This window comes from Bemisia tabaci, chromosome 3 (assembly GCF_918797505.1).
Source record: "Bemisia tabaci chromosome 3, PGI_BMITA_v3".
NCBI lineage: Eukaryota > Metazoa > Arthropoda > Insecta > Hemiptera > Aleyrodidae > Bemisia > Bemisia tabaci.
In genome coordinates, this window is record NC_092795.1 from 55,775,544 (window position 1) to 55,797,001 (window position 21,458).

General features: G+C 35.6%; 3 protein-coding genes across 3 annotated transcripts; 2 read left to right on the forward strand and 1 right to left on the reverse strand.

Moving 5' to 3' along the window:
* Positions 1–1,715: 1,715 nt before the first annotated feature.
* On the reverse strand, positions 1,716–5,372 carry RpL32 (Ribosomal protein L32). Its single transcript, XM_019049454.2, has 4 exons — positions 5,326–5,372; positions 4,169–4,300; positions 2,955–3,107; positions 1,716–1,916 (listed from the first exon to the last, which is right to left on the reverse strand). Exons 1-4 carry the CDS (start codon positions 5,326–5,328, stop codon positions 1,758–1,760), a joined length of 447 nt encoding a protein of 148 aa, XP_018904999.1. The 5' UTR covers positions 5,329–5,372; the 3' UTR covers positions 1,716–1,757.
* Positions 5,373–5,650: 278 nt separating this feature from the next.
* On the forward strand, positions 5,651–11,081 carry LOC109035725 (probable ribosome production factor 1). The gene is made up of 6 exons (XM_019049453.2): positions 5,651–5,894; positions 6,999–7,232; positions 7,885–8,038; positions 9,165–9,247; positions 9,782–9,963; positions 10,772–11,081. Exons 1-6 carry the CDS (start codon positions 5,829–5,831, stop codon positions 10,944–10,946), a joined length of 894 nt encoding a protein of 297 aa, XP_018904998.2. The 5' UTR covers positions 5,651–5,828; the 3' UTR covers positions 10,947–11,081.
* Positions 11,082–12,305: 1,224 nt separating this feature from the next.
* Uqcc1 (Ubiquinol-cytochrome c reductase complex assembly factor 1) lies at positions 12,306–20,665 on the forward strand. Its single transcript, XM_019049451.2, has 7 exons — positions 12,306–12,609; positions 12,997–13,146; positions 13,972–14,178; positions 15,654–15,726; positions 16,152–16,318; positions 17,332–17,520; positions 19,021–20,665. Exons 1-7 carry the CDS (start codon positions 12,583–12,585, stop codon positions 19,096–19,098), a joined length of 891 nt encoding a protein of 296 aa, XP_018904996.2. The 5' UTR covers positions 12,306–12,582; the 3' UTR covers positions 19,099–20,665.
* The last annotated feature ends 793 nt before the right edge of the window (positions 20,666–21,458 follow it).

The window sequence follows — 21,458 nt, forward strand, 5'->3', positions numbered from 1 at the left end:
ACATCGCCTATGCAATTAATTTCTATGGATGCTTTTAGAAATGAGCCAGAAATAACAGTTCTCTATTACGAAATGTAGATCATTTGAGGGACAACCCATAAGTGCAGTTTTGACTATTTCAAGAATTTTGGGTTTTAAGTTTCAAAATTACAAGAAACTTTATAGTAGAAAGTAAGTTTAAACTCGCTTATTGATGCTTTAAGGTTAAAATTTAGTCCTGAATTCTTCACAGAATATAGTTTCAAACTAGTTTCGGTTGAGTTCATGAATATCTCAAGTTTTTTAAAAACTGCACTTAATGCGCCTTGACCTCCAAGCCCCTCATTTCACATTTCAGAATCTACAATGCAGAGGAGAACAAGACTCATCCTCCAGATGTTATCGTAAAATTTACGAGATTAAGACCCTGCCCTTGAAGACAGAGGGCCTTACGGAGCCTTGTTTTACAGCAGCTGAGAAGGTGGTTGTGGATTCCCAGAATGTTACATGCATCTTTCGTATCTGTTAAACCTGTACTTTTTCCCGAACTTTTGGATGTTTTTCAATCTTGTACTTATAATAATAAATATTATGGAACTGATTCAATTTTAAAAAAACGTTTTCACCTGTTCTACTTTATTCCTCACTAAAAAAAAAAAAAAAAAAAAAAAAAACAGGCTAACTCTCGTTTGACTCCATTTGGCTCTTCTTTGAGGCTGATTTGAAAAGCTACATTATTAGATGTACTCAATGGTTCCACCCACAGGGCATGCATTGCTCTTTTGTCAGTTATTTTTTTGCACTTTGCAAGAGTGGCACACTTTAAAGGTGATAGGTGGAATAGCAAGGCCACCAAGTAAGCGAACAGGAAAATAAAAAGAGGTAATGACTTTGATGATGAAAGGATTTCACAGGCGAAGGAATTAGATGACTTTCCTGTGATTTGAAGAAATACGTGTTCCAAGTTGAAAAATTGCTATTGACATTGAAACATTTAATGAAACTATGAGCTCCGCAGGTGTAGGTCCATAAAGCACGCTTCCAGTGAAGTTATACTAAAATGACTAACACTGTTTTTTTTTTTTCTTCATGGTCACCTCTCTCCTTAACCTGCGATACCTTTCAATTGAAAAGATACCGTTCTTTAACTTTCAGTACAGAACCAGAATTTAATTATTAGAAGAAACCTTGAGGAAGGGGCCGGGGAACCCTGAAACGCATTGGCAATTTTAAATTAATTTTGTGAGTTTAAGTTTTTCAGTTTCAACTTTCTTAATTTACTTTAATTGTTGGATTAGGAAATCTATTGTTCAACTTCACAATGAATGCTTCTGTGATAATGTGTGAACTACAGGTTCAAAAATTAATCAGCGTCAAGTCCTGTTTAGGTCCAGTACTACCACTTCTTGAACATGTATTTTCTTTGCAAAAAATAACTTCAAATGCTTTTGTTGGCAGATTTTAGAACTTAGATTTCACAGTTTGAATGATACATATTTTCAACTGTGACAGGACAGAGACAGTTAGAAAAACTACAAAATTTGAACTGTCAATTAACATTTAACAGGTTCTCAAAGTGTGTTGAATGTTAAGAGGATAAATCTGAACCGGAGGTAATATAACTAGACCCTAATAACTTCAAGACGAATATTTCTAATGGCAAAGAGGTCAGTTCTCAACATCCCAGCAGTAAGAAATGCTTCTTTCTTTCAAGGAAGGAACTGAATGGAAACTAATAAAAATAAAAAAGAAATTTTATTGATAAAAACAACTTAGATTTATTCATTTTCCTCACTCCTTAACCTAGCATTTTTGTTGAGAACCTTAACTGATAACTGGTGAGCGCGCTCGACAATTTGTTTCCTTTTCTTGGCGGATACGTTGTGTGCAACTTCAGCGCAGTATTTCCTGTTCTGCATGAGAAGCATTGTCAAGTCCTGCAACAATCATAATACATCATTAGTAATTGAAAGAATAATGACTAAGATAATCTAGACAAAAAAAGAAACAAGTCACACAAAGCTGAAATTATGTGCTAATACTTCTTATTCAGGGGGAAAGCAGTAGTTCATTACATTCTAATCACCTAATCCTACTACACAGAATGCCTCTTTCACTTCAAGCGACAAATATTCTTTTGAGAGAGCAATTATGTTCTTTCCATTTTTTGTCTTTCTTATGTGAAAACTCACTCATGATGACTTGCAATTGTTAGCAACCCCTCAACCGACTATTCGGTTCTTTGCTCCACCCATCTTTTTTTTCTTCAAGGGTATAGAAACTTCCCGACCACACAACCGGTACAGTCATATGCCAGGCACATGGAAAAGAAGAACTCCTGTAAGTGCCGGAGATAACAGAGAGACCTCCAGATAAAATGAGGGAGCCCCACACTAATTGCACCATATTAGCAGTAAAAACTTTGGATTTATAGGTATAACTTTTATCTTCAGGGGAAAGCCATCATCAATTTTGGTTAAAAATGAGGGGAAGTTGACATTTCATTATTTTGAAATTTCATTAATTTGACTTGAAAGTGATTTTCATGAAGAAGACCTGAGTCTCACTACCACAGCGGGGAGAAGATTAATTTCTCTTTTTTTCTCTTTAAATTTTAACACTTGATGATGACAATTGTAAAATTTCAAAACATTCCAGTCATTCATTTGATATTCTGTTTTGTGCAGCCTTTAACAAAATTAACTTGTTCTTTACTTTGGTTTCTGGCTGGTCAAGTTCTAAATTATTCTATTACTTACAGATTTGCTTCTTTCACATGGAGGAGAAAGAAAGGAAAACATTTTCAATTGCTTGATTACTAACCACTACTTCGCTGATTGTTTGATCATTCATCATCTAATACTCTATCATGAATTGTGATATAAGGCTTTTCATTGTCAACTGTAACAATTTCAACTTTAATAAAACTAGATGTATTGGGTAGATTCAGAAAATTGTAATGATTGAAAACTTACCCTGACGTTGTGAATGACAACTTTGCGGAAATGGTTGGGCAACATGTGTTTGGTCCTCTTGTCGCTACCATAACCAATAGATGGCATTCTAAGTTGACCCTTGAACCTCCTACGCACTCTGTTATCAATACCTTTTGGTTTTCTCCAGTTGGGCTGAAACGAGCGCAATCAGATTAGACAATGGAGTGTACGGCAAAAATTAAGTGGAAATTTTAAAAACTTTAATAACACTTAACCGAGTCGAATCAAGACTTCAATTGGACGTATTTCTGTCAATCGGAACTAAGCGCCATGGGAGAAGGAAGGTAGAGGAGGGGGCTCGGATTGGCGGCGGAATCAGGCGTCGGGCTCATTCCGTCCTATACCAGCAATGCCTTTCCATGGCGCTTAGTTCCATTTGACAGAATGAGCTATCCGGTATTCTAAATTCTTCAAAAGGAACTCAATTTGGCGCTTGGTTCCGTTTGACAGAAATACGTCCAATTAAAATTCTTCGACCCTTACATCTGGGTTCTAGGCTGATTGAAGCTAGAGCGAGGATAAAAAGTGATAGTTATGGAAGGCTAAAATATTAAATGAGCGCATTGGACAAGACTTACTGAAACTCTTCTTTTACTTTGCCGTTGCATAGGAAATTTTTGAAAAATGTCCAGCTTTTCGCTACACAGATCATACTTCAGCAAGGATATAATTCCAAACAAACGAATAATCCTAGCCTCAATTAACAACAAAAAACTCAAAATGGATGATGATGTGTGCTGTCCTTTCTTAATCCTGACAAACAACAAAGCGCACACCTCTTATCCACCATCATGATCAGTTTTCTGACATGTGCGCATTTAGTGCTAAATGATCCTTGCAAATTTTTTTGAGAGTTAAAACGCGATGCATCTTTGCAATGGACAGTGAAAAAATCTAGGGCCAGAATAGCTGTATGATGCAGAAAATTAATTGAGCACAACTTCTGAAATTTCGATCATGATGTTGGTTAAAACAGGGCCAAAAGTAAGGACACATCAAAATAATAAAAAAAAACTGCCCGCACAGGGAACTTAGGAGAAGATATAAGACAAGAGAAATTATCTAGAAATTGTAGTTATTTCAATTTACTACAGTGCAAAATGTGCATTAACAAAGAAGGTGCTGTCTAAAAATTCTTCCTGTGTGCTCATATTATTCTTAAACCTTTCGGTTGAAAATCTAGAGGAACATACCTTCAGTTTGGCATATCGGTCACTTTGATGCCTGATAAATTTCCTCATCTTCTTCTTGATGATTTTTGGGTAGCCTTCTGGCCTGATGGGCAGCTTCTTGGCCTTGCCCTTAGCCTTTCCTGTTGTTTTAGCCTGAAAGAAAAAGTATAAGTTAGCCCAGAAGGTTAAGCCAAAAATGCAGTGGTAAAAGTGCTCCCTGCAGAAATGAATTCTGGAGAGGAACTACAGTAAGATTACAGCTAGTAATTTTTGTAACTTTTAACAGAGGATTTGCTTGTTGACGTGCGTGGACATCCCAAATTCAAGCTGGTTTTATGGGACACTGGGTTTCAAAAGGAGAAAAGTGCCTGCATAAGGTCACTGATAAGGGGTGAGAAAAGCGTTCTTCTGTCTTGAACAAAATTTGGTAATAGCTCCCTTACTTTTCGAAATGAATGAATTTAATAATAGCTGCGATTCATACTTTAAAAACGACAGCCACACTGAAGAGGGATGAAAACTGAGATGAGTCCAATTCAAAATTTCAGTGAATATGAAACGATTTCAAGCTTGACTAGAATTAAAAATTAGTTTCGCTTGTTTCTCTGATTTGAAACAAGAATGCGCTGCATGTGGCATTCATCTCCGGTGCTATGACAATGCAGCGGCGAGTACATGGTACTAGACCATAGCAAAGTGAGTAGCAACAATGGAGAAAACGTTCAGACAGAAATATAATTCATGTTTAAAACAAATTCAGGGTGGTAAGCGGTGAATGATTTGGGTAGCAATATCTTTAATACAAAACAGCCTCGCAACGACTTAGGTTAGAAAAACATTGACCAAGGTAACATCCCCTCAAATCAGGATGGTACGCTAGCCAGAAGGATTGTAATAATTAGTTTTAGATACATTAGCAGCGTCAACGCCTGGCTAGAAATTTCAGGATCAAAATACAATGAGCATGAGCCTTAATTTAAAAATATGTGCGAGATTAGTGCCATGTCAGTGGAGTTGAGAAGCGTCCCGCACATGAGAGAGAGGAACTTTCGTCAAGTGAATTTTGACATCGTAGATAATTAAAAAGTTAATAATGCAGGTTCAGGATCTGATTAAAATAGGAATTTCGAACTTTAGTGAAAGGATTAAGTAAAAATTAATGGATAAACTCGGCTTACCATGTTTGAAGTGAGATATTACGGCCACACAAACCACAACATTCGATTGAGGGCCTACGTAGTTACAAAAAGAATGCAACGTAACAAATACTACATTACTACATTAGGAGTGAATTGGATATTCACTATTTTTTTGCATTTAAATTTCTCGTTCGATATCAGAAATTCTTTCACCTCTTTTCTGATTATTAAATTATATTTTAAAAAATGTATGTCATTTTTAAACGATTTTCTTTTTAATATTGTAACTACAATAGTTCCCTCCTAATTTTCATGTTGGTAACCTTGTTTGATATAAACACGTTGTTTTTTAAGGTTAGAATTCATCATTTTCATTTTTTCCCCATGTCAAGATTTGATTGAGATTTGAAGATTAGCTTGTTTGTTAAAATCAAGAAGTTTACAGACAGTTTAGTTGCAAAGTTTGCTCTCAATATTATGTGCTGATTATTGGTTTTCTCTCTATCTTCTGTTCGCGGTAGAATCTCCTCCTATACCTCACAATGACCGGTGTCAAAGCCATCAAGAGACGTCGAGATGTCCATAAGAAGGTCTCAGAAAAGAAGAAGGTACATACTCAAATTACAAATTCCTTCACAATATTTTATTTAGCCAATCTCATCCTAGAACTCCTCTGCATGGATTCTCAGCACCAGTCTTTTACTCCTTGCTTGATGAGTAGAGGTCGCTAGAATTATTAATGATCGCTAAATTATCATGCAGGGGTGGATGCAGTCGGTCAGGCTCAAAGCCAAGTAAGTTGGCCCATTTTTTTAATGAGACAGAAGATCTGCTGAAGATCTTAAATCTTACATGATGTCTGCACCTGAACACAAGTTTGCCTGTGGCACTTTGAAAGTTGGCCAACTCATATGGTATGACTCCTACCGCCCCATATCTAGAGCTTGCGCATCGTATGTTGAGACAAACGTCAATCTCCGATTAGCCCTGACTTTGCACCACTCTACAGGTTGATACATGTAGTCAGGTGGGACCACTGGTGAATGGTGATATAAACAACACTTTGACATTTATCTCAACATTTGATGCGCGAGCTCTAGATGTAACTGTGTAGACTCAGAAAACATCTGTCCTTTACAGGAGCAGGTGACGTTGGTTTCTACCTACATTTTGATCAAAAGGCGGCCTTAAGTTTCATCAAATGAATTTATAGGACCTAATTTTTGTGGTTTTTGTCAATGGGCCCTGGAAGTTCCATATAAATTTTTTGAATAGTTGTCTCTCAAGTACGCAGCAAATTATGCATTGCCTCCTCATTCGCCACGATGGTGGAGTGGTCTGGAGCACTTCATGTCAGCTGCAAGTTTAGGGGTTAATGCTCAAAAATTCCATGTCCATTTCATTATGCAGCGTTCCTCCATTGGTTTATCTACATAAAGTTTTTTTTTCCTTTTTCTATCATCGCCAATGCTGCCACCTTTTTGTTCGGATTTTCATATTTTAAGTGGTGATTATGTATTATTTTGATTATCAATGATTTAATATTCATACTTTAAAGAAGAAGATGAAGAAGAAATCTTTGCAGGTGGCATTTATTTCCTTTCTTTTTAATCACACTCCCATCCTCAAAAATCTACCTGCTACTCAGGAGTGTACCTATGAATTTTCAAGTATTTTCTCACCATTTCTCTGTTTATTTTTTTTATCCCCAGGCAAGGTCAGAGGCACGAAAAATTCGAAAAGAGACAGGTGACCCTGGTCAGACACCCAAGACAATTGAAAACCAGCGCAAGAAAAGTGAAACTATTTTAGAGCCAGAAACAGCAGAGCAAGATCGCATCGAGGAAGTAGAAAGGGACATTGCAACAGATGAATTTAGTTCTTACTTCAACAAAGAATATGAACCTAAAATTTTGTTGACATCTTGTACGAAAGATATAAAGAAGGTAAGGAGCCCATAAGTTTCAAGAGTAGATAGTTGAAATCTGTTTCACGAATGCTTTAAGGTCAGCACAGGAAATGCCCCCATTGTGTCGTTTCAGTCACCCTAAACTCACAATGCTGAATTTTTAATTTTTTACATGACGTTGTCTCTCTTAATGTATAACCTAACATAATAATCCCCTCTTAATCCATCTAATTTAGTATCCAGAGTATGCAGTATTTTATTGATTTTTAGTGTACTTAAGTAGCGTGATTCATAAAGGGCTGCTTGCCTGAAAATTTTGAGGCTTTGCACTCAAACTCTTTATTCTAAATCTTCTCGGAAATTGTTAATAGTGGCCAGAAAGTTACGCTTTTCATTCAAGATCCTCTTGGAAATTGTTAGTCATGACCAAAAATTTTCAAAAGTATGAACAAAATCTGATGTTTAAAATATGTCATAATTAATTTAATGAAGATGTTAATTTGACACTATTACTTCTATGAGTACCTAATAATATTTCCAAATTAAAAATTATTCAATTTATTTGCAACCGTTTAACCATGAGATTCAACTCTGAAAAATACTTATTACCTCAAGAATTTGATCAATATTAATCAGTTGTTTCCTCACGATCATTTTTTTAATCTGTTATTGTTCTATGCTTTTTTCAGAAAACACGCAAATTCATGATAGAGCTCTCTCGAGTGATACCGAACACAACCATCTATAAGAGGAGAGATGACAAACTGAAGAAAATCATCCCCCATGCCATAGATGACGGTTACTCAGATATTGTTGTTATCAATGAGAACAGTCAAAAACCGAGTATCCTTCTCACACAGACCCTCTAATGACCCAGATGCGTGGTCTCAGGGGTAGTCAAGTCCTAAATTTTTCTACCCTTTGTTAGGTTCTTGAGCCCAATCTTGTATTTTACCACGAAAGTGGTAAAATATTGATGCAAGCTTTCTCCTAAAAATTCCCAGTTTTTTTTTCTGTTCTTTCAGAACATCTTTCTAAAGCTCACGTATTCATAAAGATGAATATTATCATAAAGATGAAACAAAGAACCCTTTATCACTGAAAAGAGTAATCATGATCTGTGAGCACTTTTTTGACGGCTAGGCTGATCACAATGAAGGCCAATAAATTTTAGATTAACCATAAAATTTAGGTTATCAAGCATCTGCTCCAAGGCTGAGCGTTTACTAAATGGCAAGATATAATGTTGGTAAACTACGAAACTCTTGGAAGCGGAAATGAATAAAGATGGTCATTGCATTCTAAAACAACAATATTTTTGGTGTTACCCAAGGTATTGGGTTAAAAATATCTGCGCAGTAAAAAGGACGAAAATTTGCCCATGGAAGTGTTGGTTTGTTTTAGGATTCCCTATACATATTAAGAATCTAACAGTTAATGATTAAATTTATTTCAATAACTATTTAGGTATTCAATCCCAACGATATGACCAATCATAATAGTAGCGTATGTCTAGAGCAGATCACTTTTTAAATTGCCGGAAGAAATTTCTGATTGGGAATGTAAAATGTTTTATTAATGTCCAAAGATTTTTCAGTAAAACTTTGAAATTTATTTTTCTCTCTCTCCTTTTTATTACTTAGTATCTATGCAAGCATGCGCATAATATTTGATATGCTGTCGGAACTGTATGTGTCAAACTAAGTATGGTATATCAAGGAGTCCTTGATGTGTTGAAGGCTCATAAAGCTTTTGTTCTTGTTTAAACAATTTTGAACTTAATAACTTTTCGTCTTTAGCAAATTTGTGAACTCATTCACTTTCCATCTTTTGACCACTTTTGGGCTCACAAATTTTTTGGGAAACAGACAAGCCGATACTTCTATTTTCACAGAGATTTAAGTGGCATGCTCATTATTATATTATTTTGTCCGTTTCTGTTGCCTTCCTTAACTCAATTTTTATTTAGATGGTCTCCTTTTAATTCATTTACCTGATGGACCGACTGCTAATTTCCGACTGAGCAATGTTCGAACGACAAAAGAAATGAGGGTAAGAAACTTCATTCAAAATCTTTCGTATCATAATCATTAGCTTATTATGTTTCATGGTGACTGAACTTATTGTGTATCTACCTTTTGGTTTCCTTCATTCAGTAAATTTTTGAAGACGGGGTATTAGATTTTGAAATTCAACCAAGTTTTTGTGATATTGTATCAAATTGGACATGTGTTTCAGCGTTGTGCCGTATTCACATGAAAGACAAAAAAAATATTTTAAAAAATACTAATTAAAGTCTGTAGATCATGGACATGGTGTGGGTGTCTGCCTGTCCAGCTCTTCTTCGTTTGATATACATACATCTATTTCTTTGGATTCTTGATAATTTTACCAGATTTGAAGGCTTTCGTCTCAGTTAATTTTAACAATAATTTACCAAATTTTTTGTGGTGTGTACTGCTCTATTTAGACTGTTATTCTATGAAAAAACTGTAAATCCAATCCATAGATTTTTTTTTCTCCCGGCAGCAATTTGAACGCACTTTCTGTTTTTGTTCCACTAATTTCTATTACACCCTCCTACAGAAAGATCACAAGCTAATAACAGAACATCGCCCAGAAGTCATACTGAACAATTTCACCACACGCCTTGGGCATAGTGTTGCTCGCATGTTGGCATCCATATTCCATTATGACCCAGAATTCAAAGGTAGAAGAGTAGTTACGTTCCACAATCAGCGAGATTTCATCTTCTTCAGACATCACATGTAAGTCATCTGAAAAATTTATCCTCCAACTTTTTTCAATGATTGTGCTGAATGCTGCTGCTAGAAAAAATTACTTTTAAGTAGGGTTTTTTTTGTTCCTTTTTTTCTTTTTTTTTTCTTTTTCTCTATAGAAGTATTGAGGCTGCAAGTGAGAAAAATCGTAATTATACGAAAATCATTTTCTTTTAACTGAGGGGGTTTGGGTAGTGTCGCTCATTCACCCTGACTTGTTATATACTAAGTCAGTATTCATGCAAAGTATGCTGAGGGAATTTATTAATGGTGAAACTCAAACAAAAATCTCATTCATTTGTGGTGTTTGAAAATTTTTCCTCCTATCTTATACTAGCAAAGAAAAACAAACCAATTATATCATGTAGTTACAATTTTCACTTATTTTACGTCTCATAGAGAGAAAAAAAATAAAAAAAGTTTTCAAAAACATTTCTTGAATATTTTTCCATGAAAAAAGTAGAATATGACAAAAAGTATATGCAATGTCACAAACCAGGATATGTATTTGTGCAGTCTCTCTGTGGACATGTTAATACTTAGCACTCCAACTTAGAGGATGTTAACAATGCCTAAGGATCCAGTTTTTACAGCAAGTATTTTTTGTTACTTTCAATGGATTCTAATTTCAAAAGCAATAGAAATACTAAAGTATTGTCCATTTTTTAGCCTTTTAAAAGCATTATTCTTGATCGAAAGAGTCTGTAATATATTAGCTCACTCTGGATTGATTTCAATCAGTACTTCAATTTTTCCTAGTAATGATACCCTGTCCATTTTTTTTTTTTTTTTTCAGATATTGGTTTAAATCAGGTGAGCGGTGCGCTCTAAGGGAACTTGGACCTAGATTCACCCTGAAACTTCAGTCTCTACAAATGGGCACCTTTGATACCAAATTTGGAGATTACGAATGGACCATGGTCGAAAAGAGGAAAGAAATTGAAAAGAACCGCAGACAGTTTGTTCTGTAAAAAAAAACTTTTACTTGCAAAGCCTGTCTGTGCTGGCTGAATTATACTCTGTCTCTCAATCTTCCGACTTGAACTAGTTTGTACCCAATGATACTTTGTACATTTTTTTGTAAATTATATGAATTTTTAAACTTTTTCTGTGTCTCATTCGTTGTCATAGATGCATTGCATCTTTTCCATCATTTTTGTTTTATAAGTCTGGTGAGATTAAGCAGTTTATCCCTCTTGAAATAATGTTAATTTTTGATTATTTTTCTAATTAATGAATTTGTTACTTGCATATGAAGGAAAAAGTACGTACCTTCATAAAAAAATCACCTCTGACTAAAATTCAGTCTCTTATAACCTGGATGCAAACACATCCAGTTCTAAAATTAAACACTCATTAAAAACAGCATCATTGAAAATTCATTGGAGTTTCAGAGACATTTCCCTTTTCAGTCGCTGAATCCATCACATTACTCAGTAACCTTTACTACCAAGAATGCCATGTCTCAAGCTTATCGTCACTTTTTACTAACTTAGTAAAAATAGTCCAATAGAAAAATCAGTAAAATAGACGACTTGATGGCCTCAGACACATTGACCACAGGAAGAGATCAGTACACAAAAGAAGCGTCTCATGGCAATCTAATGAAGGAGGATAAATGTTTGAATTGGTGTTGCGTTTTGAAGTCATTTTAGGAAAATGTAAAGAAGGATTTAAAGTTCAATCCTCACCTCTAGTCAGTCTGTGACATCGAGTTACAGTTCCATTATTCGGTCTCAATGAGTTAATTTACTTACTCAGTTCCCACTTATTTCATCACAGAGAGCATATTTTCAACATATTTTTTCCATGTGAGATGTACTGCCATAGTGCCACCAACAGATATTATTTGATGATGGCAGAAGAGATTGTTAAAAAGAATCCGGATCCTGTTGCTAACAATAATAGTTGCATTTCGCCAAAAGGCACCGAGAGCATTCCAATGATGGTAGGATCGAGCAACTTACCTTCTTCGCAATAAAATTACTGAAATCGTGCAAAAAAAGTTAAATTTACTGAGGTAATATTTTCGTCTTGAATTTCTACTTACTGAGAGTAAAGACAAGACTTGTTTAGTCGATCAGTTGAGATTCGCAAGGTAAAGAAATGTTCATAATCTTAAATTGAAAAGCTCTTGGTTTGTTTCCTTTTTGCAGAATCAATTGCAGATCACATCATTCCTCCTGCAAAACTTTCCCGCCCAAAACTTTGGTTTCCGGTCTGGAATGGGCTGCTGAATCTGGAGCTGGAGCATCGGTGTTTCCGGTTCAGCACCAGAATAGTCACACATCCGGTTCAGTACCAGAAGATTCATTTCGCCAAACCTAACCTCTCATTTTTCATTATTGTTATCAAACATTGACGAAGTCTAGTGTGACCCATGTGTGACTACATTTATGTACTTACAACTTTAATTTGAAATATTTTCAACGAAACCAACTGACGTTTTCCTGCTGTTCTTTCCCAATACATGACAGTAATGTCCAAATGTGTTTTCTATGTTAATCAGTCAGTCAGTCAAATTTTTGGCCCTCAGTCAAGATAGCTTGCAACTATTGTGAAACACCTTTTTACTCACTTCTCTAGAATTTTGAAGCAAGCCTAGTCATGTCACTCACTGCTTTATTTACAAGGGTAAGCAGTTTCTTTTTAAGTATGTTTTATGTAGTCTCCTATCAGGGAATCTATAAAACCTCTCTTTGGTCCTACCCCAAGGGCTGTCATATTGGTTCTCGGTAAACCTCTGAAACACTTCCAAATAACGATGATATGGCTCTTGGATGCATCTGAGCAAGGTGAAGCATTGAACGCAAGAATGATTTCTCTCTCAACTCTTAAGGAATAATACCTGTTCTGAAATCTAAAAGGTAGAATCCGAATCCATTATTCTAATGTCATTCAGATCGTTGGTAGTTAGAATGACATTTATTCTAGACCTACCTGCACGGTTATTTTTGTAAATCTAGTTTCTGTAAAGTTGACAAGAGATTTAATGATTGTTTTTCTTTTATCTTTATGAAGAATTGCTGCTGTTCTTCGGCGATGCTGACCCTGATGTGGAGGCAGTCATCACTTGTGCAACAGACAGCAGATCTTATTCTCTCAAGACCTTTAGCCACACCTATGAGGGGTTACTCTGCCTGCTCAAATCTGTCGCTTCTACGAAAGAAAGTAAGTAACCTATCAAGAGTGCACATTAAACCAGCCATCTTTTGAACACATCCGAATGGGTTGTACCTACATTTATGCCGAGGAGAGTACGTCATAAATCCATTTAAAAACAGCTCAGATTGGTTTGACTTATTCCTAAATTCCATTGGTTAAGCCATTAAATGGAGTACTAAATTATAAATTAACTGAGTTCCTTTTTTCCTGAAGGTATCATATGATTTTCAAACTCTAATGTTGATCACATCTAGCTAAAAGAAATCAGCGCAATCACTTACAGTGTCGTAAAAATGTTGCTTCTTCATAGTTATCTTAAAAATCTTCCAGATAGCAAATAGTTTCGGCTTCCCACCAAAAAATTGTTAATTTTGAAGGAAACAATTGTGTAAATTGGAATGGAGTACATACACTATGTATTTTTAAAAGAAACAGAATACTTGCACAAATTAAAAACACTCAAATTGCGCTGGTTTCTTTTTTCTAAATGCAGAAATCTGTGGATGCGGATCCCTATTCTGATGTTTTAGTCACCTTGTATCCTCTGGCTAGTTGCCATGCCTCCCTGATATTTAGGTCAACTTTCCAGCAATTGCACTGAAGAATGAGCACAACCAGAAGATTATTTTCATCTTGATGTTAAATCGTGACTTTTAAAGCTTTAGCATTGAGCCCCTCTTTTTCTGAATGGACAAATATCGAAATCAATCACAACTGAGTCATCTTCCTTGTTATTTTTTTTTATTTATGAAAAATGTATGCCAGTTTTTAAAGTGAGGAATATTTTATCTAATTACTTTTCCGTACATTCTACAAAATTTTCTTTTCTAGGTTATCGGTAGGACAAACTCCACAGCTATGCTCAGTTCCAGACTTCTGGCAACAAACACTCCCACCAGCCATGAATCTCAGTCGAGTGCCTATCAGCCAAAAAGAGACCAGGAAGTAGTTCAGCCTGCTCGAGAAGAAGATTCTGCATTTAAGAAAAAAGTGAAGGATATTGTCCTTAACAAATTGAGCTTCATAACAAAGACTCATGTAAGATGAGCAATCATTTTTCTTACTTGCCTTTTCTTCTGTTTAATTTAAGGAACTGTACATAAAATGCGCAAGTTCAATTGAAGATCATGGGCCTGAGCCATCATTACGGCAGCTTTAAAAAAGATTCCCCTAACGGGGGGGGGGATGTCTAAAACTGTAAGGTAATGCTGAAATCAACGCCTAGCACCGATTATTAAAAAATGTACAATGTAAATCATTATTAGGTAGCAATTTTCATTCAAAATTCATCACAAAACGCCAATCTAAGTTAGGAGGTCAAACAGAAAGTTGAGTAATTTTTGTAGGGAAGTGCAGAGCTGTAAAATAGGTGCATTAGATTCTATAAGGGAATAAAAAAAAATATGCTTTTCAGCATTATTTATGTTTTGCAAAGCCCCAAATCTCATTTTGCCCTAGAGAATTTCTTTAAGTGACACTATATATGGGACTAGATACCTTAAAACTAAGTCACTAGTTTCAATAGGTACGTGAGGGTATATTAGCAAATGGCATGGAATAAATCCATTAATGTAAAACCTCAATTCCACCATGGAGTTAAAGCTGTTTGAATCATTCCGTTGAAAAAGATTTGTATGGAGTGAAGAGTGCTCTTTGTCCAAAGAGATTTTTCTTTATTTTTTCGAATCATAACAACGGATGAAAAACGAAATCAAAGGTTGCGTATTTTGAGCTCTGAGCATTGTCAAGCAAACTAAGATGAGCTTAGTCCACAAACATTCCTCCTGCTACAAGTACACTTTCCACCGTTAAACCCACAAGTGTGTCTACGGCAGGAAAAATATTTTTGGACACCAACTTGGCTTTCTTGAAAATATGTGTTTAAATTCTCGGAATGTGCAACCTTCAACTTGTTGCTTGTCGGTTAATATCGTTCAAAAAAATCTGTGCAAATTCCCATGAAGTAAGTGCAGTCTCTACTTTCCAAAATTGCTTCCATTATGCATTCCATACTGAAAGACTTTCTTGCTGCTATTAATCGCCCTGGTAAACTTAAAAAATTAACCTATTCTGTCCTTAGCAAGAATTCTCTCTTTTCATCCTTTGAAAATCATACTTCAAAGGCAATGTTATTTCTCCGAAAAGCCACCACTACCAAGTCTCTGAGCAGGAAGATTTTTTAAGGTAGGGAAGCAACTGACATCTGCTATTGTCCAGAGTCTTTTGACAACTTATTTTTCCACAGTGCAATGGTTGTACTCACTCCTTCTATTTTTACAGGTAATTTCTTATGTAGCGTGATGCTAATTTCCTGAAATTGTCAGTGCAATTGTTACAACTGCTCTTCTGTAAAAAATTAAACTATCCAATGAAATTTTTCATCAGCTGATGTCATTTGGTTCTCTTCCAATTGATACAGCCCACTCCACCCCATGTATTTCTTTTCTTTTCTATTTTCACAGCATAAAAACTACAGAGAAAACTACACTTTTTTATTTTTTTTGTTATTGCAGCTCAAACAAGCCCGAGCCGCAATTATCTATCAACAACTCTCAGAAAATATACAGTATAAAGATTTTTTTGATGGTGAGTGATCTGCATACTTATGATTGGTTAACTAAGAGTGTAAGAAAGGTTGAAATCAGGTGTTGATAATCACTTCCTCTTGAAGTAATCAACAGCCAAATTTTTTCACAATTTCATTAGTGACATTTTTATAGGGTATGAGGTATTCGTGATTTCAAAATAAAGATCTTGTAACAGTTTGTTGCTCAATATAAAAAAAAAAAAATGGACTCCCAAAACTTTTAACTAATTTTTCTGAAAACCCAAAAAATATGATTTACCCCTCTCATCAGTTTGAGGCATCAATTTTAAGCAATTATTGTACTTTTGCAAGGAGGTGGGTTTTTAAACTATTTTTGGCATCACTTTTCGATACTTCTGTCTTAGACGATAAGATAGCCCTTTAAAATAGCTGGAAAGTAATTTTGAATTATTCTTTGTTGCAGCCTTTAATATGCCGGATACATTTCAGTCGTGGTTTGTAGTAATTGAACTCCACTTGTGGATACTGAGTGCAAGATTGATGGCGGAAGGTAAGGAAGGGAAAGCTCTAAGAGACTCAGTTTTTGCAGCAATGTGGGAGGATGTTCGCGCTCGTGCCAAAACTATCCATGTAAGTCTGAAGAGCATTTTCATGGAGAGTTTGCTCAAAGATCTCTATCAAAAGTACGAAAAACTTGGTAGATTTTCAAAATAGGCCCATGGGTACAAGAAGAAATGCAGGAGTTGCCCATTAGTAGCCTGCTACCTATCCATTTACGTCGGGTTCCACAGGGTTGACTGTGTTGTAAAAAGAAGTACTATTTATTTGGATGTAGAAGTTATTTCGAAAAACTTATTCAACAAGCTAAAAGCTACAACTGCGAAAGTTCAAATCTCAACATTTCTTGTAGAAATGACTTTTGAGACCACCTGCTGTCTAAAACCAACTAAGCCCTCTTTTTTATTATTGTAGGTTTGTAAAATTGCCCACCTTGTTTTCAAGCTTGGACACAGCTTCCTATACCACGCGGTTTAAGGTGTTCTTATCTCATGGCTCATCCAAAAATACACAGGTTTTTGTTGTAACGGTATTAACAGGAATGGGCTTAACTGGGTCACTAGACCATGAACGAATTTTGACTTGCAAATACAGTTCCAAAAGTCAATGACTCGTGAATTTCGACGCGCTCATTAAAAATGCAAAAAAATAACTCAGAAGCCAAGAAATATGCAGATCAAAAACCGCAACTTTTCTGCAAATTTAGAATGCCCCAGTCTCACCTCAAACCGAATGATGTCATCCGGCATCAATCAAAAGCAAGCATGGGTTTCTACGACTCCCGTCTTTCTACTCCTTGTGCATGAAAACAATAGGGAAGTCGAGACAAAATCTTCAGAATCAAAGAATCAAATCTCATTCATGTCATCTGTAGCTAACAAGCAACAATCCCACATTAAAATGCGTTTCATTTTAACAAACATCAGTGGAAAACGAGAGGAGACATCGATTTGACTATCGACGTACATCATTCCATCATTTTCCCGTCATTCTAGCAGAGGCCACCAGAGGAAAGTCCATTTATCTATTATCTTGGCAGTAGCAGGAAGTAATTGTTTGTCTCTTCTTTTTTTTCTATCATACAGCCAAACACTAAACAACTGAACACAAGTATACAGGAGCTCTCTGGTCAGATGAATGCAGCTTTCCTAGGGTATGACGAGGCTTTACTGGATGATAAAATTCTAGCATCTGCTTTATGGCGGAGGTTTTTCAACAAGATTTGTGAGGATCCTCGCCACCTTGAATCTATGGTGTCTTTCACTCGACATCAGGTGACTTTCTTACCTCAAAATTGTTAATTTTTTTTTTATTACTATGAACGAAAGTAGCTATTTTTAGTGCATTTTTCAGTTCAGAGATAAAGATCTTCAAATTACGAATAAACATATCCATTTAGCTATTTTAGTGATAATGTAAAATTTTGCAGTTTATCTGTGCCTCCAGTTTAGTATACCTTCGCTACATGTAAAGTATGATATCATTAATACAAGGCTATTTGCTATTTTTTTCTTTGAATTTGCCTGTAACAGGAACTAGCAGACCATCAGATAGGATTTGAAATTAAAAACCACAATCTGTGGTCTTGGAATGTTTCATGTAGAATACAATGGATATATTAAAACTTTCCAAATTCAACTCATAAGTTAGACAACGATTTTTGTCTTCATTAATTCGCTTTTCCCGCTTACAGAAGAACTGTAGTCTACTCGTGTGAAATCAAACATTAAAGCAAAGGGTCTGTTGCGCTGGTCACGGAATTGTGTTTTGATGCTTGATTCTTCTAGAATAGCTAAAAAGAGTAAGATCCGTCCAAACAGCAACTTTCCTTGTTCAATATTAACCGAGATATCGCGCTTTGAAAAATTTGATTTATGACGTCATTCAACGCAGGGGAATGATGGTTTGGTTTCTTCCGCCCTGCTTTGATCCGAGTTTCACGTCGAGGGATCAGTGCAAATGTGTGTCTCTTTGACTGATGAAAGCAAGGTGGAAAAAACCAAGGGTGTTGCTACCGCAGTGGATGTTGTCATAATCCGACTTTTTCAAAGTGCGATACCTTGGTTAATATTGGACGTAAAAAGTTGCTGTTTGGACAGGTTTCATTATTCCTAGCTAACCTACAAGAATCGAGCATCAAAACACGATTCCGTGACCAGTGCAACTGACCCATTTCGATTTTATGATGGAAGAATTTTCGTGTAGGTATGCCAAATTTTTTTTGAAAAACTCAAATATACCTTGTATCAGAAGAAGAAAGACACGTGTATGAAATCAAAGCTCTCGTTATTTGCCGAACAAAAAAGTTCGTTTCAATGGTTGATTTGACCTATGTTGATTATGGTTTTTTTGCGATCAGAAATTTTTAATTTACCATTTGTTATGTGAACTGCAAACATTTATTTTGAAAGTTTTTAACATGTTCTGCATGGAGCAATTAACTTGGTTCATGTCAGACAATGGTTAATTACCATGCAAAAGTCAAGTTATTTGCTGTCCAAAAGTGAAGAGAACTGCAGGTAAAAAACTATCTATTAGGGTATCAGAGAAAAAGATTCCTTGCAATCCTTTGCAGAGTCAGAAATGTAAGTTAAAGAAAAGGTATGGGGAAAGCTAGGATCTCTGAAAACCCCCCAAAAACGTAATTTTGGGGGAAGTAAGGGAAAAGTTAGGAGAAGGTATTGACATATATAGCAAGGATTTTAAATGATCAGATATCAGTGGAGATTCTCTTGATTAAGTTTAGTCATCTATAATCAGTTGTTCTGTTTCAGTTGCAGCTTTTTGATTCTCTTACACGCGAGGAAATCATCGAACAACAAAAAATGATCTTATTACGGTTGTCCCATTAGATGACAAGGATGAAAGAAGAAAAGAAGCATGACTGGAGCATTGAATACACAAAATTGTTAACTCCTTTTTGGAGGAAAACGTAAGTATTAAGTTTAAATTATTATTCTGGTAATCACAGTTGGACAGCTTAACACCAAAATGAGCTCAGTTTCTTACAAAATGGATAGTTTGCTCATAGAGCTCTGGAAGAGTTGACCACCAGACAAGGTACAAATTTAAGTATTTTGATATGTTTCCTCTTCAAAATTCCACACAGAACTTGAGTAGCGCAGCAAAAATGTCTGGTATTGACTCCTGAATAAGATATGAATGGATCTTTTAGAACCGATAATGAAAGATTTGCATCACCCGCTTTTAAGAGGAATCCAAGTCTACATGAATCAAATTGCATACAACAGTGTTTCTTGTAAGCTTATTATTCGAACTGTGTTGCTTTCCAATGTTGTAAACAACTTGCAACAGCTGAGCCAAAGCGCCGATTTTGAGGTTGTCATATTGCCATACGGAAAGACTGTCACAATTTAACGATCAGTGTGCGATTTAACTTTTTGAGATTAGAACTTTTTGAGAGTTATGCTGGTTTTTTTTAATGAGCGGAAAGTTTGAATTTATGCGGCAAAAAAGGGTAATTAATACCTATCTCGGTTAGGAGGTACTTCCAGTAATTTGTATTGCTCACTTTACTGAGAAAAATAATATAATCTTGCTTTGATTCGCACCTTGTCCAGTGGTCCTTTAAAAAAATTTTGAAGATTTAATACTGAAGCTGTTGAGCGTCAACCTTTTGCAAAAAGTGTCTGTCAAGCAATAAAACACCTGAGGCTGTACCCCTTATCTGAACATAGAAATTTGACCTCCGTCCTCAGAAATGAGGACAATATCGATTGTTTTTTTCTGTCTTATGAAGTTTGACAAAGAAGAATACCAGAAATTTAATCGTAGTCTCAGACAATTTTGGACTCAAATAAAACGTGGCAGACTAGATCATATACTTAAAGCTTTTCAACAAGTTTAATGTAATTCCTTGATTGATACCAAAATCTGTTAGAAATATTGTTTTTACCTTTTCTTTTTTCTCTGATTATTCTACAACAGTGAAAGATTAGAAACAAGGGGCATGAGAAAAAAAGGCAAAAAACCAACAAAAACAAAGGCAGGGCGTTCTCATATTCGACAACTTCCACATTTATTGACACCTACTTTTCCAATGGCTAACAAACAGACTTTTTATTTTTTGGAAAAATGTTCTTCTTTCTTTTACAAAGCTATCCAGGCGTCACATCTTGAAACGCAAGCTACCTGCTCTCCCCTAAACACACAGCTTTTTCAGTATTATTTTCATGATTTTCTTCCTTGAAATGTTGAGCAAACGGCTCAGTTTTTGTGCTTGTCAGTCAAAGCTCATAAATATTTGCACTTATGGCCTGACCAGGAAACTTAAAGCAATAGCTTAATGAGCTTGTCCACCTTTGCTTGATTTTTTAGTTAACTTTCTGTGTTATGTACATTAGTTACTGTAAATGTTGTACCTCTGTAATGATTGTGCATAAAATTGTTGAATTATCAGTTCCTCAGTCTTTTGTCTTTTTCCTGCTGCTATCCGATGAAAACTAATAAAAATTAGGTATTAAAAAGATGAGCTTCTTGCAAGTGATTTTTGAAGCTATTAATTCCCATGAAAAATACATAGCTTCAACATCAAAATCATCATTAGAATATGGCCTTAGTCTAGAATTCATGCCTTATCTCACAATCTGTGCTAAGAATTTTCCCACTTCTACAGGGTGTCTAGCATCCGGATTTTCCCGATTCTATCAGGATTTAATCCCGATTTCAGCAGAATTTGAGGAAAAATCGGTCGTAAAATCAGGATTTGAGAAAAGTAGGCCGTCCGATCTGATTTTTTTATGCTCTCGCATACACTTATGCAGGAACTTTAATTTTTCTCCGCAAAAAATCAGGATTTGATCAAGATTTGGAAAAATTATGAAATCAGGATTTATCAGTCAAAAATCGGGAAATATCAGGATTTCCCAAAATGAAAAAAAACTAGACACCCTGTTTTAACTCAAGCCCGGATACGAAAAAGAAAAACAAAAAAATGTATAATTTGATGCAGATGAGTCGCAACAATCCAATAAACTTACCTAAAACCCAAAATGGCCACTATCATGTGACAACACTCATAAATGAATCAGTGAGTTCGAAAACACACCTACTCGGGAAAAAAAAATTGTTCAGGAAACACCTAAAACTGCGCAGCGGGCGAAGAAGTTAGTTTAAGAAAAACCTTTTTGGTGCCAAAGGACAAGTACTTAGAGACTTTGTAAAGCAAGTACAAGTTGTACAAGTTGAAATC